The sequence below is a fragment of the Lichenostomus cassidix genome, chromosome 14 (genome assembly GCF_008360975.1).
Source record: "Lichenostomus cassidix isolate B80296 chromosome 14, HeHo_3.0, whole genome shotgun sequence".
Taxonomy (NCBI): domain Eukaryota; kingdom Metazoa; phylum Chordata; class Aves; order Passeriformes; family Meliphagidae; genus Lichenostomus; species Lichenostomus cassidix.
Genome location: NC_139495.1, coordinates 8,789,251 through 8,806,120, shown reverse-complemented (window position 1 = coordinate 8,806,120; position 16,870 = coordinate 8,789,251). Strand labels below are relative to the sequence as shown.

At 41.2% G+C, this 16,870-nt stretch overlaps 1 protein-coding gene across 1 annotated transcript in view; it reads left to right on the top strand.

Moving 5' to 3' along the window:
* Positions 1 to 16,870, top strand: part of BMERB1 (bMERB domain containing 1) — a 44,319-nt gene that overhangs the window by 9,344 nt on the left and 18,105 nt on the right. Inside the window, exon 2 of the mRNA XM_085074797.1 lies at positions 11,242 to 11,365. Coding sequence (XP_084930923.1) covers positions 11,242 to 11,365 — 124 coding nt within the window. The remainder of the gene's footprint in view (positions 1 to 11,241; positions 11,366 to 16,870) is intronic.

Genomic DNA, 16,870 nt, shown 5'->3' with positions numbered 1-16,870 from the left:
TCTTTAAATAATCAGAGACCTACCAGGAAGGCTAATGCCTGTTCTTGCAAATCAGACCTCTAGAAAGAGGTAACGAATGCAGTTTGATTTCTGGGTGTTCTTTTCTCTGCCTCTGAGGCACTGGAGGTCACTGGAGTGAGGACAGATGGCTGCTGCTTGTGGTGTGAGAAGCACTGAGGTACCTGGAGGCAGCCAGTGAGCAGTGTGGTTCTTTTTATTTCTTTGTTGATAAAGCAAAATAAGTATTCGAGAGGGATATAACAGAGAGGGATATAACAGTGGTACTGGACAATAATTTGGGGAGGAGGAGAATATTAAGGCCTATTTCAAGGTTTACATGTTATGGAACTATTTCCATATACCTGATCAGGATGGGTGCCAGCTCTTGTACTGGCTTCAGCAATATTTTCTATACATTCAGTTTTGTCTTTGATACACAGCACTGAGTGCTAGAATGAATGACTGAGCTTAATTCATCCCTCCCCTTGATTCCTCCTGCCTTTACTGCAGCCTTCTGCCTCATCTCCTCTGTTCATTCAAAGAAAAAAATAAATGCGGCTATGACTCAAGCCACAGCTCTCCTGCTCTGGGGTTTGTGCATCAGAGCTGCAGGGATTTGAGGGCTGGGTAGAACCTAAGGCTTAAAAAGCACTCTCAGTTTGTGTGGTCCAAGTTGTGTCTGTTCAGCAGAGATATCCTGCAAGGGTGCTGCAATTTCAGGCTAATTCCCTATCAAAAACAAAGAGCTTGTACAAGAGCTCTTCCAACAACAATCTTAGCCAGGGAAGGTATTTTTTCATGCATCTTCCTAGTTTTATTTTGTTATAGTCATTTCATAGTAGCTGATGTGAGTGTTTTCCTCAATAGTCGTGGAGAAATTTTATTGAGTTTACCTTTTATGTAGAGTAGCCTGGATATAAAATATCTTTGTAAAAATATTCTTGTAGTGGAGAAAATCATAGCACTTAATTTTATTGTCTTAAAATTATGTGGTTAGCCACAAGAGAGTAAATCTGATATAACTATTTGCATGCTGGGAAGTGTGGCACCACTGTGCTGCAAACACGAAAAAGCTGTCTCCTGTGAGTACTCCTCATATATAGGTATTTACCCAAAGAAAATCTTGTCCTTGAAGCTGTTTGTATTCACTCTGCACAAGGGAGAAGAGACATTTCTTAGAAGTCAATAATCTGTGTATTTGTGAGGAGGTCATTCACTGCCCACTGCAGGAGTAAAATACACAAGGAGAAGGAAACAGGATCCCAGCTCATGGAATATCCTTGTAATAATTTTCCCAGGCTTCCTTATTCTGGAGGGGTAGAAAGGCAAAATATCCAAGCTAGAAACCATTTTATATTGGCTGGATCAGATGATCAGGATTCACATCAGTTTCTAGGAGCTATGGAACATCCTCTCCTACTAACATTTGGGAGTTTTTTGTGTGCTGTCCAAGAAGGCTGGATAGCAATGACATTTTTGTGGGCAAACCCAGGGCATGATCAGATGCTGGCTGGGATAAATGGGTGTTTGCTGGTGAGTCAAATAAAGAAACAGGCAGCATGGGAGATGGTTGTTTTGAGATGTATGTCTTTGTAAATGAGTCAATATTGCAAACGAGCTGAGGAACGTGCAAACAGATGCAAGTAAAATAGCATGAAGTGTTTGTAGCAGTATTTGAGCACTGGTTTATACCCCAGTCTGCACCAACACAAATTAGGTCAAAGATAATCAATTCAGATAAAGGTTTGTAAAAGTGAGATTCTTCACTAAAGGCTTACTTAACCCAGGAGGTCATTAACTTTGCATCATGACTTCTGAGGAAATAATTACATGGAGCTTATATTTTCCTTTTTACAAATAAATTCCCATTAAACATGAGAACTTGTACACAAAGCTTAAAATTGCAAACAAAAGGTAAATTCATTATTTAATCCTGTAGAATTTACTGTATGAACAATGGTCTGAGACAGGTTATATTGAGTGTGTTTTTTCTATTCAGTCTATCTGATAATGCTTCCTGAACAGAGCCAATATTATTTTCTGTGCTGGTTGCAAGTTTTCATATAGCAACAGGGGAGATAAACACTTAATGAAATAGGAAAATCTCATTGTAAAGCCAGAGAATCAAATAGGAAAGATTACCTGAGGGGGAAAGGAAGGAAAAAAGGAAACAATTTAGCTTAATTCATTTAAAAAACCAACAGATTTCATGCTAGTGGCATCCCAATATTTCACTGAATGACGAATTTGTTTCTAGCTCTTTTTAGGCTTATGCTTAATTCATAAATAGGGAATTTCAATTTAAGAAACAGAGATTTCTGATCTATTGGATTTGTGGTGGCTAATTCTTGGTGAAGTGTATGTTCAGCATATGTCAAAAATGATCTCATGCTTTGTGATGTGGAGATGCACCGAGATGGAATTCTTGGCTCAGATGAAAAAGAATTCTTTTTTCCAACACCTGCCTCATAAGAAAGGTGATTTTTCATATAGGAGACCTCCAACTTTGCACGAAATATTTGTATCACACACATTGATTTTTGCAAAAGAGAGAGAGTTCATATATGAGGTATGGGTTTGCATATTGCCTTGGTGCTGAGAATTTCTCTGGGCAGCTTTTTAAATGGGACACGTTCCAGGCTGGGTATGTAATTAGGGAAATCTTCTCTAAGTCTGTGATATGTGGCATATGAAAGAGTATAATGGAAAATCAGCTAATTTGCCTCACATACAGAGATTTATTTATTTGTTTATCCGTGTATAGGGGCAGAGAGAAGAGTGAGAAACCAGAAGAACAGGACATTAGGAGAAGCTTCTGGTTTTAGACCTGCTGAGATGATGAGGGCACCCTTCCATCTGCTTAGGTCAATGAAATACACAGTGGTACATCTCCTAGAAAGAGGTGGGAAAATGCCACTCTGTTATTTCAGTTACTGCAAGACAAATTAGGTTGCTTAGTTCCAGACTGACATGTAATGTGGTCTGGGGGAAATTGCTTCCACGCCTCACCTAAAGTCACCAGCCAAATGTGTGAAAAATCCTGTTGTCAGAGCATCTGGCTACAAGGAATGTAGTACTGGTACCCAAACTGGAGTTTATTTAAAATTGGAAATAACAGGAGGAAGTCTGGAAAATGTTCTTGCACAATTCAATTATAGTACTTTGTGAAGTCTGTCATAATTCTCTGCAGACCTAATTATGTGGACAGCTTTTCTTTAAATCCCACTCAAACCCACTTAATCCTTCTTTATGCACAACAGAAATGGCTGCACGAGATACCACAGGCTATTTTGCAAATGGGCTGTAGTAGTCTTGAAGAGAGTTTGTGGCTCAGCTCAGGCACTGGGGATATTAAAAGCTGGGCTCTGCAATGGTGGCAGCAGTTGTGATGAAGCCTTCCAGTGTGCTGGAATTGCTCTGAAACATTCCTGTGCGTGAGCAAATCGTTTTTTGCACTCTGTCAGGATTTCTGAGGCACCAGGAAAGGCACACTGTGCTGCTTGATATTTATGTCTAATGTGTGTTAGGAGCTCTGCTGAGAGGATCCTGAGCTGGCTACTGAGCAGTCACTTGCAGGCCAGCTTGCATCTGAAGGTGTGAACTGCTGTGACCTTATCATAGCCACCAAAAGGAAAAAATAAAAAAGTTAAACCTGCCAAATTTAGAATCTGGATATTTGAAAACTGTCTCAACTCAGAGATGCAGCTGATATTGAAACAGAGGATTTGGTTTCAGCTGAGTGGAGAATTGCATGTGTATCCATGAATAATGTGTCTGGGATTTCTTAATTCAATAGGACTTGAGTTTAAAAAGGTTTTTATAAAGAGATATTAATTCCAGCTCCCTTTGCTGCTTTCATGGTTCTGTTTTGCTCATTTTTATGCATTTGCCCTCTAACCAGCTGAAGAGATGGTGTGCAACCTTATTATCACTGCTGAAGGGAAATTGGCTGGGGCATGCAAATTGCCCAGACAGAGCCTTGGAATCAACTTCAAAGTAGCAAGGTTGAGCCCTGTAATTGGAGTGTCAGAGCCCCAAGGGTTTTCAAGATCCAACCTGTAAGTGTCATTAGGGGAATTTATCTTAGTGGACATACTTCTGCATACCTTGAATTTATTTACATCGGGAGCACTTCCTGCAAGTTTCTATCACGCTAATAAAATCTGTATTTTTGACAACATTATGGCATAATCAAATCAGGCCTGGGGCTTTTATTTGTTGTTTATAGGAAGATTTTCATAGGAAGCTCTTTTTATCTTTTCACAGAAGCTTTAGTTGAATATTAAGTTCTGGATTCTAGGTAGTATATTGCTGTGAGTGCTGAAATGCTGATTTCTGATCTGTAAATAAGGTTTTGTATTAGCTCTTACACTACTGCAAGAGAGGGTGCAACTGAGGAAAAGTCCTCCCTCTCCCCCTAAAATTGACTGCTTAGGGGACTATCCAGAGTACTGTGAGTCACAAATCAAAGACATATGAAAACAGAGAAAGCTAGCAGAGCTCTCAGTAGTAGAAAACACCTCCATGGAAATCACACTGGTATTGCTACAAACCAGCACCAAATCAAACACAGATTTACAGCTAGAAGTGATCCTAGTTACAGGTAATTAGGCAGCAAATTGTCCCACTGTGCTAAGTCAGTTCCTTGCACATGCAAGCAGCCTTGGATCCAGAGGGAGGGATGGGGAACTCTAATGAAGGGACACTGGAATTTGACAGGATGGATCCTTAGGACTTCCTGCATGGAGAAACAGTCTGCAATCTTTGTAGGGGCAGTGTGAGACTGCAGAGGACACTGAGCCTCAAACAGCTAAATCCTACCTGAATGAATAAAACCCCAGACAATGGTCAAATTAATCTTCTGTACTTCCTGAGCCTGCCCTGCTGTGCCTGCAGACAGACAGTCCCTGAGCTTGTGCCCAGGAGCTGGCTCCATCACCACCAGCAGATCAGCACCACAAGGCTGGCAGTATCAGAAGTCAGCAGAATGCTGGAATCTGAAAGCTTAAGTGCAAGGTAGAACAAATGGTATTCATAATTCAAATATAGGATAGCAGTACAGGTTTTAAAGTCTGAATATCACATTAAGATCCATGCATGACATTAAATTTCCACAAGAACTCCAGCCTGGTGCTGCTTCACAGGATCCTTACTGCCAGGGCAAGATGAACATCTATTGCCAGAGCTGGTTTTTTTTCAGACTATCATTACAACTGAGATGTAGCTTTCTGTGTACAGAGCACTTTCTTGAGACTTGGGAGATTTTTTTCCTAGGGGAAGTGTAAGATTAAAGTGTTGCATAATTACCCACTTAGGAAACTGGAACTGTCATAGACTGACAAAAAAACAAAGCCAAGAATAATTACTGCTTATAAATTTTAGAGGATAACAAACAAGCCTTTAATTGGTGCTTTTTTTAAAGAGGTAAGATCTTTATAGACCTTATCGTTATGAACTTGTCATTGTGTGCAATACTTTCAGTATAACACCACAGGAACTGAAAGGATTTTCAGAGTTAGGGGAAGGAGTTAACATTCAAAACTGTGGATCTGGCATTTGTATTTCAAGAGACATCTGAGTGAGACCAAATATACAAAAGCCTGAAATGGGAAAGAATAGACTGCTGCCAACAGGGTTTTTGCAAAGGTAAATAATAAAAAATAAAAGGTCAAAGCTTGGAGATAAGAACAAGAACATACAGGATAAACAACTAAAAGGATCTTTTTATAACCAGAGGCTTTTAAATATGGAACAGACAGGACAGTGGTTCTGCAAGTGCAGTGGGCAATTGCACACAATGCTTTTTATATCCTCTCCTCACCTAATTTTAAAATGGGATCAAATGGTAGAGTGTGAGATACTTCTGAAGTGGAAACTCATGTTTTAAGATGTCTAGGCTGTAAGTCTGTGATAATTAAAAAAAAAAAAAAGGTATCAATGACCTGGACAAAGTAATCCCAATATTATAATTTTGCTATTACATCCAGACCACAGCTGACTGATGGACAGAGCCATCTCCAGACACAGCAGATGATTTAATAGACCTTGGGAGGAAACAATATGGCAAACAGAATGAGCTGTGGTGGTTTTTGAATGGGAAGAGGTGGATGAATAGGAAAAAAAATTCATCAGATGTGTCTCTCTACAGACATGGAATTCTGCTGTGTTGCCTGAGGAGCTGCAGGGGAGCACAGCTCTGAGGGACTCTGTGCTCCAGCCCAGCACTTGTCCCAGAACATGAGTGACCTTAGCACAGCCCAGCACAGGGCTGAGGCAGCCAGTGCTTTGTGCTTCAGGTTTGCTGGAAGCAAAGATGCTCCACAATTCCCCAGCAATCAGAACAATCCCCCAGTTTCCCCCCTTCTCCAAATGACAGCTGAGAAGCAGGGATATTGGATGACTGTGATGCTCCCGGGGATCCTGGTGGTTAATCAGCTTTCAGTAGGCATCTCTGGATCCTTCCTGCCAAAGAGGATCCCTGGAGCTGCCAGATTTCACAGCTGCATGTTGCAAAGCCAAGCTGGAAGGAGACTCAGCCAGCTCAGAGGTTCACTCCGAGACATGGAGCCTGTGAAAAATACAGCTTGGGGATTTCTAGGTGCCCTGCTGTCTGGCAGAAATATTGGAGGCTTTGATGTCTGGTTTAAGCCAACATCTCCGGGCTCTAAGGTGACCCCCTGGGCACCTGGGAGCTGCATTGCAGCTGAAACTTCTGATTATTTTTGGAATTTAACATTTCCACAAGTGCAAGGCTGCTCTGGAAAGGAAACAAGGCTCTGTGCACAAAGGAATTCCTTTTGAGTTCACAGTAAATATACCATGACAATCAGGTCACTTCCACACTGCACTGCCCCTTTTATCCCTTTCCCCCAGTCTGCCCATTTTAAATTGCACCAGGCTGCAGCTCTCAGGCAGTCCAGGAACACAATACATTGCAGCTGTTTGTATTGTATTTATATGGTAATTCCATCATAAAGCATTGGATAAATACTGTTCCACACACATGCCAAATGTAATAATTGTAGGGTTTCACACTAACAGAATGCTGCAGCGGGCTAGATTAGAAATAAGCAATTAAACGTAGTTTTTCATACACAGGTTAGTTATTGGCCACTGCATCCTGCACCAGATGGATTAAATCAAACAGAAAAAAAATCAACTCTGAGGCAACAATAAAAGGTAGAGTGAAAGGCCTGGCTGCAAGGCTAGCCATTCATGCCTCCAGGTGACATGCTAGTGACAAACTACAGGAATAATCTGATTCTTTTCACATGAACGTATTTTTATCTGGAATATTCTATGCTATAACAAATTAATTTTTCTGAATTATGCAACTATTTAAAGTTCCACCAAGCATGCTGTGTTTAAGTTGTACTTATCTGGTTCTCTCCTCATCCAGCTCTGACCTGTGCCTCCTGCCTACTTCTGCTTTGTCTCATCAACTAACTGTGGTCTTGAGAGTCTTGATTTTGATATGTGAAGCAGCACTAAGAGTTTACTTGCTGCACTCTGCTCTATTAGCATTTAATAGAGTTCAGTAAGAAAGGATTATCCTGAGAATTTCACTGAATTCTTGAAAAAGCCCCAAAAGTGCTGACCCAGATTTGGAACAAAACTTTAACATTTTTTTGACAAGGATTATCTTATTATAGGACAATTTTAGGGAGTGGAAACAGGCCTCGCATTACTCAGTTTCAGCCCAATCCAGAACAATGACTTAAACTAATTTTCAACTGGAGCACCATAATTGAGTGGGCTGAACAGGAGGTTTGCTGCTCAGTGGTGCCCACATTAGAGAAGTCATGCAGCTGATCTGTACCACCATCCTTTAAAGAGCTCCCAGCACTCATGGATTGAACAAACAGAGCCTCATTTAGGATGTTCACCCATGACAAAGATGGGGAAATGAAGTGGCAGAGAGCTGGGCTGTTAACCTGTGCTGGAGCTCTTGTCTTGCTGAATGACTCTTCAAGGCTGAGCGACTGAGTTTCCAGCAGCAGCAGAGCCATGAACAAGAAAAGGATAAACAGTGTCCCCAGAAGAGCCTCTGACCCAGCAGACCCTGTGCTGGCTGTGCACTCACAGGCAACGATCCCTCAGCTTTCCCTGCCTCCAGGCTGCAGCTCTCCTGCAAGCACCTGAGGTGTTCCTGGAGCTCCATGTGCCACCAGAGGAGCAATGACACAGTTTGGGGTTCCTACAGCAGAGATTTGGGACCCTCTGTGTTACTGACACACCTCAGCTTCTCCAAGCCTCTGGCTTTTGGAAAGATGATAATAACAACCCCCCAAATGACAATTAAAGCACTCATGGCTGCAGAGCACAGGCAGCTCCTCCCAGTGCCACCATCAGTCTGGCACCAAGTGACAGCAGCAGGATCTTGGCTGATAATTAATTACAGCATCCCTCACCAAGTGGTCTCAAACTGTTGACACCAGGTGTAATGCATTCTCCCATTTCTCATTGTGTCACTTCAGGCTTCTTTTAAAATTATTTTTGCACTTATTGACTTCATAGGCAATTTAATTTTTTGTTGCTTTTAAAGACAGCTGGCTACTGTTCTATTTCTGGCTGGCACACTGAGGATGAAATGTGATCATTAAGTTAATACCCAGTTTAACTATACCAGTCTGCATTTAAATTGAAGCCAAATTATGCATAAATAACTTCAGGTTTACCTTTTCAGACCCTCTTACTGTATGTAATAGCTTGATAATTTTATTTTCCTATAGTAATTACTTTTGTGCTAATATCTTTTTGTGCATACAGTAATATCATTTTACTTGTTTCTTTATCACTGAAAATTATCCTGGAGATTGCAGAACAGACAAAATAGTTTCATCCTGTCACTGACTGTGACTAATCTCAGTGTTGTCTCCACTTTTGCTTTATGAACTTTGTCTCATTACCAGAAAAAGAGCTTAATAACAATATATGCTAAAAAATAGTTGGCTACTGAATGCCTGCTTTAAATAAAACAAAATGTTCATTCTTTCTCTTTTGAAAATGTAAGAGACTTCTGTGTGGAGCTGTTCTGAATCATTCAAAGCTCTAGAGGTGTCATTCCTCACTGGGACAGAGTCAGAGCTTTACTTAAAGGCTCAATAATGCTAACATATTCTTCCCAAGTGGTTCACATCCCAGGAGCTCAAACTGTTTTATGAAAAATAATTATTTATCCTTCAGCACAGCTACTGCCAGATAGGCCAGTTATCCCCAGTGTTAGAGGAGAAATGGAGACCCAGACAGGCTGGGGATTTGTGAGGCTCACAGTGCTGAGGGTGTGAGCTCAGAGGAATCCTGACCTGGACTCTGCAGGGGCAGAATCCTGACCCCTGTGCTCCATTCCATCCTTCCAGCCACACCTCTGAGCTTGCAGGCAGCTTGGAAACTGATATCTAATGGTTTCTGCGTTTATTTCCCTCCACTTTCAAACTTCTGCTGCCTTGCTTGCGTTTTTGATTCTTTTGAAAACACTGAATAATTCTGGGTCACTTTCCAAAATATTTTCTCTGGTTCAAGCACATGTTGAGTGGGATGTGAAGGAGAATCTCTGACTGTTCTGCAAGGGCTCAGAGCAGACTTCTGCCTGTCCCAGTGATTCCTGTGCTGCCTTTCAGCACCTCCCCAGGGCAGGAGGCTTGTCTGCTCCTGAGCTGTTGGAATCACAGGGTGGTAGCTAATCCAACACGAGGGGTGACACAGGGAACTCACTGCTGTGCAGGTCAATTCTTTACTTTTTATTCTTTTCTGTTTTCTGAGCTCTTGAGAACTAATTTTATAATGTGTAGGTATGTGTGATTTATTCACGGTTTACCACTATTATTGGCTTTAATTCATGGCAGCATCAGAATAACTTCCCATCTCCTGCTCACATTTTTGGCAAGCAGTGAAAATGAGAGGTGGACCTGTGACACGGAGGCTACACAACAACTAGATATACCCCAAAAAGTCAGTGATTTCTAATAGGGAAATCCATCTTGTGCAGGCAGCATTTGTGTGTTCAGACACACAAGATAGCTTACTTTGCAAACCAGTTTTGCAATCTGAGTTTTAAAAACAGCTACTGAAACATGGCTGTTCTCTCGTGACAGACATTTCAAAATCTGTCTCACTTTTATTTATCAAGCTTCTGTTATCTTGGAAAAAAAGGTGATTTTTAATATTTCTTTCCTCACTTTCTTTGTTAAGAAATTAAGTCTAAACTTGCTAATACTAGCAGGATATATTTAAAAATATTAAATAATAAAATAGAGAAAGTATTAAAAATATTTTGAAATATTTTATCTATTTTTAAATACAAGGGACATATAATTTGTTTGTACAGTATAGAGTATTTTTCTTTTGGGAGAACTGTGAGCTAAGCTCAAACAGGGGCTGTTTATTGAGATTTTGAATTTTCATTCCTATTCCAAGTTTCTGTCAGATATTCTTCTCAGCTGTGCTTAGTCTCTCCTGAGGGACTTCAGAATTTGTCTCCTCTTAATTAATTGAACAGCTTATTTTCTGATGCTTTTTGTCTGCTGTTTTATGCATAATTATGCTGAGTGCATTTTGACCTCTCTTTTCCCCTTTTCAAATCAGCACAGCTGAAATACTCCTTTCAGGAATATTGCTCCATTTGGGTACCAAAATACGCAGCCACCCTATTTTTCAGTCTCTAAATTCTTGTTTCACACGCAGGCCCAGTATGATGAACCCTTGGAATGGGATTTTCTAGAGGCCAGGCTGCTCTTTGCCCAAAGCCATCCTATACCAATGGGTTGCTTTACCTCCAGGGACCACAGTTGATAGCCCTGAGTGGCATGGAGGGTTAGGAGATTTAAAGATGGGAAACATTCATGGGTTGACATTGCCTGAACCAAGATAGAACTCTTCAGAGCTGCAGGTGATTGCCCTGAGTGAGTTTTGCAGCAGTTCTGGTGATGTTAATTAGGACATGGTGGCTGTGGCTGTGCAGAGTTGGGATTCCTTAGAGGAATGAGCAAACCTGGCCAGCAATGTCATTGTCACTTGGGCTTAGGGGTTCTTTCACTTCTGAGTAATTCTTTCACTTTCACTTGCAAGTAATAAGCAAAACAATAGAGAAAGCAGTCAACACAGCATTCAGCTGGAATATTTTTTACTGCTTGAATTAATTACTCTGTAGTTAGGTAGCTCTGTGATTTAATTTCCATTCCTGAGAAAAAACATTCAGACAGTCTGACTGGCTTAATTCGTTTTCTCTGCTTCCACACACAGATCAACTTGACATCATTTCAATGGCTGAAACAACAATGATGCCTGAGGAAATTGAGCTTGAGATGGCAAAGATCCAGAGACTTCGGGAAGTCTTAGTCAGAAGAGAATCAGAACTCAGGTTTATGTAAGTATCAATCCTTCTGGGAAAACACTATGCAAAATTAATCAAAATAGGGAAGAATGGTATTTAGGAGACTTTTATCTGCTTGACATTTTAAAAGGGAGAAAGATAAAGAGCATCCCAGTTAGGTGAGCACTTACAAAATGCCGTAGGGAAATGATTTTTGTAGTTGCAAAGGAAATTACCTTTTTTTTTATTCAGCACCTTTTTTTTATTCAGCACAATTTGCAGAATACGTAACATGGATCTATTACTTATAAAAGGAAACTAGCAAAGTATGTGTCTGTGGGGCATGTTTTCCTGCCTGATTTCAATCCTCAGTGGGAAGGATATTTGTCTGAACAAAATATCAACAGGTAGGGGATTTGAAACTTCCACAGTCTAACCTAATTCAGGCTTTATTCCTACTTCATTAGTGGTCCTAGTTCATGTCACAAGAGAGCACACTGCTCTGCACTAATAGCAGCCAAGATCTGACATTTGTTAAATGGAAGCCATTAAGTTATGAACACAAAACACTTTCTGATATATCAGATTAAATACCAATACTCCAAGAGGGATTTTCACAATTGCCAGAAAGGTCAGGCACAGGAGCCTCACTGAAGGTTCATTAATATTAATCCAATCCTGATGATGAAGTCAATAGGGTTAATATTCCTAAATCACTGAATTTAGAAGATCAGGACTTTTTTAATAAGAAATGTCCTCTGTCTGTGAGTATCTGAGGTCAGAAACAAATGCCTTTGCTGACAGGCCAAGAATTTCAGTTGATCTAAAACCTGCTGAAACTCAGAATTAAACTCAGGCATTAATGAAGCTTCAGTAGCCTGAAAAAAGACTCACTTGCTTTCTCCTCCCGTTGAAGTACAGGGGACTGGTATGTGACCCTTACACTGGAGGTTAATTTTAGTGTCCTGACTTGCACTGCCAGAAGTTGAAAGCATCACCCCTCTGCAAACAGCACAGACATCTGGCTTTGACTGTTATCCCAGAGGACTTCTGCCCAGAATCACTGCTCAGACACCTTTGGAAATAAGGACTGGTAACAGTGGCACTGACCTTTAGTAATGCCTTAGTGGTACAAAAATGTGAACAGGAAAGGTTTTGTCACTCCTGCTCCTGGTAGTCAAATAACTACTTGGTTATTGGTTTGTACATAAATTTAATCTGGAAGAAGCCTCATCATTGAGCCCTGCACTTCTCTTGACATTTTCTATATCAAACAAAGCACTGAAATAAACTGCCTCAGTGACTGAGAGCGATGTTCTGTTTGTTCTGCTATCCAGTCTGTTCTTTTCATTTCCCCCAAGCTCCCACTCTTTACTCTGGATTGCCTGGCAGGTGTTTGAGGAAGGGATTTGACACAGGAGAGCTTATTGAAAAGGGAATAGCAGTGATGTTCACACTGTGCAGCTGCTCTCCTGCTGCAGATCTCCTCACACACTGCCTGGAGCTGCCCAGCAGCAATCCCAGCCTCTCCTGGCTCAGGCAGCAAAGCTCCATGAGCAGCAGAGTCTCCGTGAGGCTTGGCCCGAGGTGCTAGCAGAGGTGACAGAGACAGAGGCTGCCAGAGGTGACCCCAATTTCTGTCTTTTCTAAGTCATGAAAAGCTCCTGTCACAGACCCTCCCATTCCTTAGCTGCAGCAGACCAGGGTGACCACTTCTCCAGGGATATTCACAGAGCCTTCTAGCCCAGCTGCTCCCTGCTCTGCAGCAGAGGATCCTGACTCTGCTTATTAATCCTTGAGCAGTTAATTCAGTTTGTTAACACCACCGAATAAAATGGTCAAAAAAATTTGACTTTGTCTAATTTTTAAAAATGTTTTTACAATTTGCCCCTGACAAGAGAGGAGCATGTTGCTGGTGACACCCAAGTAACACAGCAGCACCTGGTCTTCACTGCCTTTCATGCTGGAGAGTTTACACTGACAGAAGGGCTTGGCTGCATTTGTCTTCAAAGACAAACATTTTTTACTGACAAGTGTATTTTAATGACCTATTGCTGAGATTAACAGCACAAGTCATGGTTACCTCCCTGGTCCAAGTTTTGTATGTGTTTAACCAGGCAAATTATGTAAACTCTAATTCATAGACATATTATGGAAGACTTCATATGCAGCCATATATTTTCATTTGATTTCTGAAGTAATGAATTGCCAATGTCCCAAGACCAAAAGTCTTTATGTAGGTCATGAATTTTAGTAAGTGATTTCTTCTGACAGGACTAGATTCCCCTGGGAATGACCTATCCAACCAACCCCACAGAGCTGAGCCTCCTGAGCCAGGTTTGAGGCAGACTCAGCTTTGAACACTGCTAACGAGCAGCTCTGCACCTACACTCTGAGCAGAGAGCAGACCAGCTGTAATGAGAGCCACATCTCTTAGTTCTTCCATCTACTTCAGCTTTTTCTTTAATTATAGCAAGAGGATAAAACACACACAGAGTTAATAGAGAAACGGTGTGGGATGTTTGTATTAGCTTTTCTGCCCTTCATGCTGTTAGCAACAGAACAGAAGTTCTCTCGAGTTAAATTGCAGAGTTTTTTTAGTTCTTCTCAAAGCATGAGCACAATGAAATGATTCTGTATCACTTGCACATCCAGCCACAGCTTACATTTCCAGCTACATTTTTTTTAAAGTAACGGTTCATTCTTCTCACTGTCTGTCTGTCTGACTGATCTTTTTGTTCACATGCAGCCAGATCCTAAAGCAGGACAAAGTACATTGTGGCTGTGCTTAAAGCAAGCTCTGTAGCTGTGCTCAGAGTGTCCCCAGCCCTCCACAACAGACACTGCCTTTAAAAATACCCTCAAGAGCAAGAAAACAAAACGTTGCAAGCTAGACCTGCTGCTGGTGGAAATCAGAGCAAGCTCTTCCTCTGTCAGGTTTAATCCATGGAAGGAATATGCTCTAAGGCTGCTAATTGAATTTACTGTTTTCCTTGAAGAAGGTGCAAATGTGGTAGCCATAAAATAAGGTACTTTGGCAGAGAACTGCTCCAGGTTAGCATATCAGACAAAAAAACCCAACAAACCCAGCTATAAAAAAAAATCCCTAGCAAGGTGTAGATGTTCAATGGACCTGGAGTTGGTTTGCATTTTTCACACATCTGTGTGTGCACAAGGAAAAACTGTTCCTGTTGCTATATGAGGTCACCAATAACGTAATGTTCTTGCTGGCAGCTCCTCAGCTGTGGTTTTTGCAGCACACGTCTCTCTTCAAGTGACACAAACTCTCCATGAGGGAGTCCTTGGCAAAACACAGAATCACAGAATAGCTGGAGTTGGAAGGGACCCACTGACTGGTGGACAAGGCAGGCATGTGCTAACAGGCATCAAAATGATTTGAAAATCCAGAAGACATCTTTAAGACATCTTTAAGAAGGTGTTGCAATTTCACCACATCCCTATCCCAGGCCCACAAATGCTGTGCTGTCCACAGAGCAGCACATATTGGTTTTTAGTGACAGACCAAGGATTCACTCTCAGACAAGCACAGATATTTCTGTAGTCTGCCTGTCACTGTATTAAAAAAAACCTTCACCAAAACACAGAAAAAGCCATCTGTGAGAGCAGTGGAAACAGGTTTTACCCTGTTTAAAAATGAAACAGCAAAAATTTTTAAGTGAAGACCATAAATATCCATACAGTCTCAATGCATGTGATTTTCCACTCTTTTGCACTGCTTTGCCGTCCTTTATACACTCTTTTTCCTCTGCCTGGCAGACAGAAGTGGAAATTCCTTACTGGAAATTACTAAACATAATGTGAGACCTCATTTCAGTAATTAAAAACTAAAGCACTTAAAGATGAAGTGTTGTCACACAATGATACATTTAAACAGTGTGATTTTCTGGAACTCTGAAGTGAAGCAAAAACATACAGTACAGAAACTCCAACTGACATCTCTGATTTTCAAATTTGTAATAATTTTTCTTGCAAAATACAGATTTTTAGAATATTTGCTATATACCACAGTGAAATAGTTCATCCTGTAGTGTATACTTTAAAAGAATCCAGTTTTCTGACAATTCTTGTTTTTCTTTTTACCAATACAAACACATAAGGACAGCAGAATGAGCTGAAGCAATCGACTAACAAGTCATGATGTTTCCCAAACCTTGTGCAAACTGCAAGTCAGATATTAACCTTTGTAAAGGTGTCCTTTTGTTCACTCCTTGTTGTTGTTTCTTCCTTTAAAAAGAAAAGGAGGGCAGCTGAGAGCAGCTGTGCTCCTCATATCCAGGAGGTCCACACTATTTCCAGCTGAGAACCTGCTTGCTATGAAGAATTACCTAAAGTTTATAAGGAGACAATTTTCAGATTATAAAATCAAGCTTTCCTCAATCAGGCAAAGCCACAATTTATGTTGCACAATCATATTTTAGCTCAGGCAACCTCAGTCTCAGGAGGGCAGATGCACTGTGATTTGATCTGTAATTTCATTATCAAATCCTATTTTTGTCTCAAGACCCTGCCTTGCTTAGTGCCCAGGATGGACCTCCTCAGGACATATCCAAGTTATGTAGAAATTGTGGCTGTTTGTAGCATCTCTCCTTCAGTTCTACTGATACTGTGAAATTTCATAAAATGATGCCAGGAGCTGTTGTGGCCATCTCCAGCCAGCCCAGGAAATGAAAATAAAGCTTGAAGCCATCATATGCTATCTCCAGCTTGTCTTGGTTTGTTTTTGGAATAGCTGAGAACTCAGTGTAATTGATATGAAGGAGACAATATGTACAGAAAAGCATCAGTTCATAGCCAGCCAGCATTCCCCCTCCTTCACTTCTCAGGCTTCTCCCAGCTCCTTTCTTAAAATGTTCCCTATAAAAAGAGTTTTGGGTCAAACTGTAAATGTTCAATCTGTCTGTGCTGTTGAGGAAAGCAAACACACCATTTCAGAACATGCACACTCTCTGTTCCTTTCTAATTCTCCTGGCCCACTTCCTTTTTTTCCTTTCCTGGTGAGATAACAGACCCAAAGGCTGAGGGAGCTGCTAAGGCAGCATCCTCTGTCTCACACTGGATGTGCTGCTGCTGTGGATGTGTGGCAAGAAGCAGTTTAGGATGGCTGGGGGCATGGAAACCTACTGTGCTGAGAGACACCATTGTGAAAATGGATGATGCATGTGGTAGCTCAGCTTAGCTGACAGAGGCAGCAAACCCTCAGACGTCTATGTGCTACAGACCAGACCAAAGCTGAACTTCAGAATCATTTCTAGTGCAAAATTCAGGCATTTTAAAACACATTAGCATGTTGGGACTCAGTGAATATTATTAGTATAGGTGAGATGTTCTCACCCCCAGTTACTGCCTGTGCCTGTGGAAAGGCATAGTTGTTATAAACCAGCATCCTCTGTCATCATGAAGCACAGCCTTGGGAAACCTGCCAGTGCCTGGTACTGCTTCTCTCCAGATGGAAAGCAAAGCTTGGAGCCAGCTAGATTGGATGACCTTGAGCTAAAACTGGAAGTTGCTTCCACCTGTGATAGCTGCCTTGGGATGGGT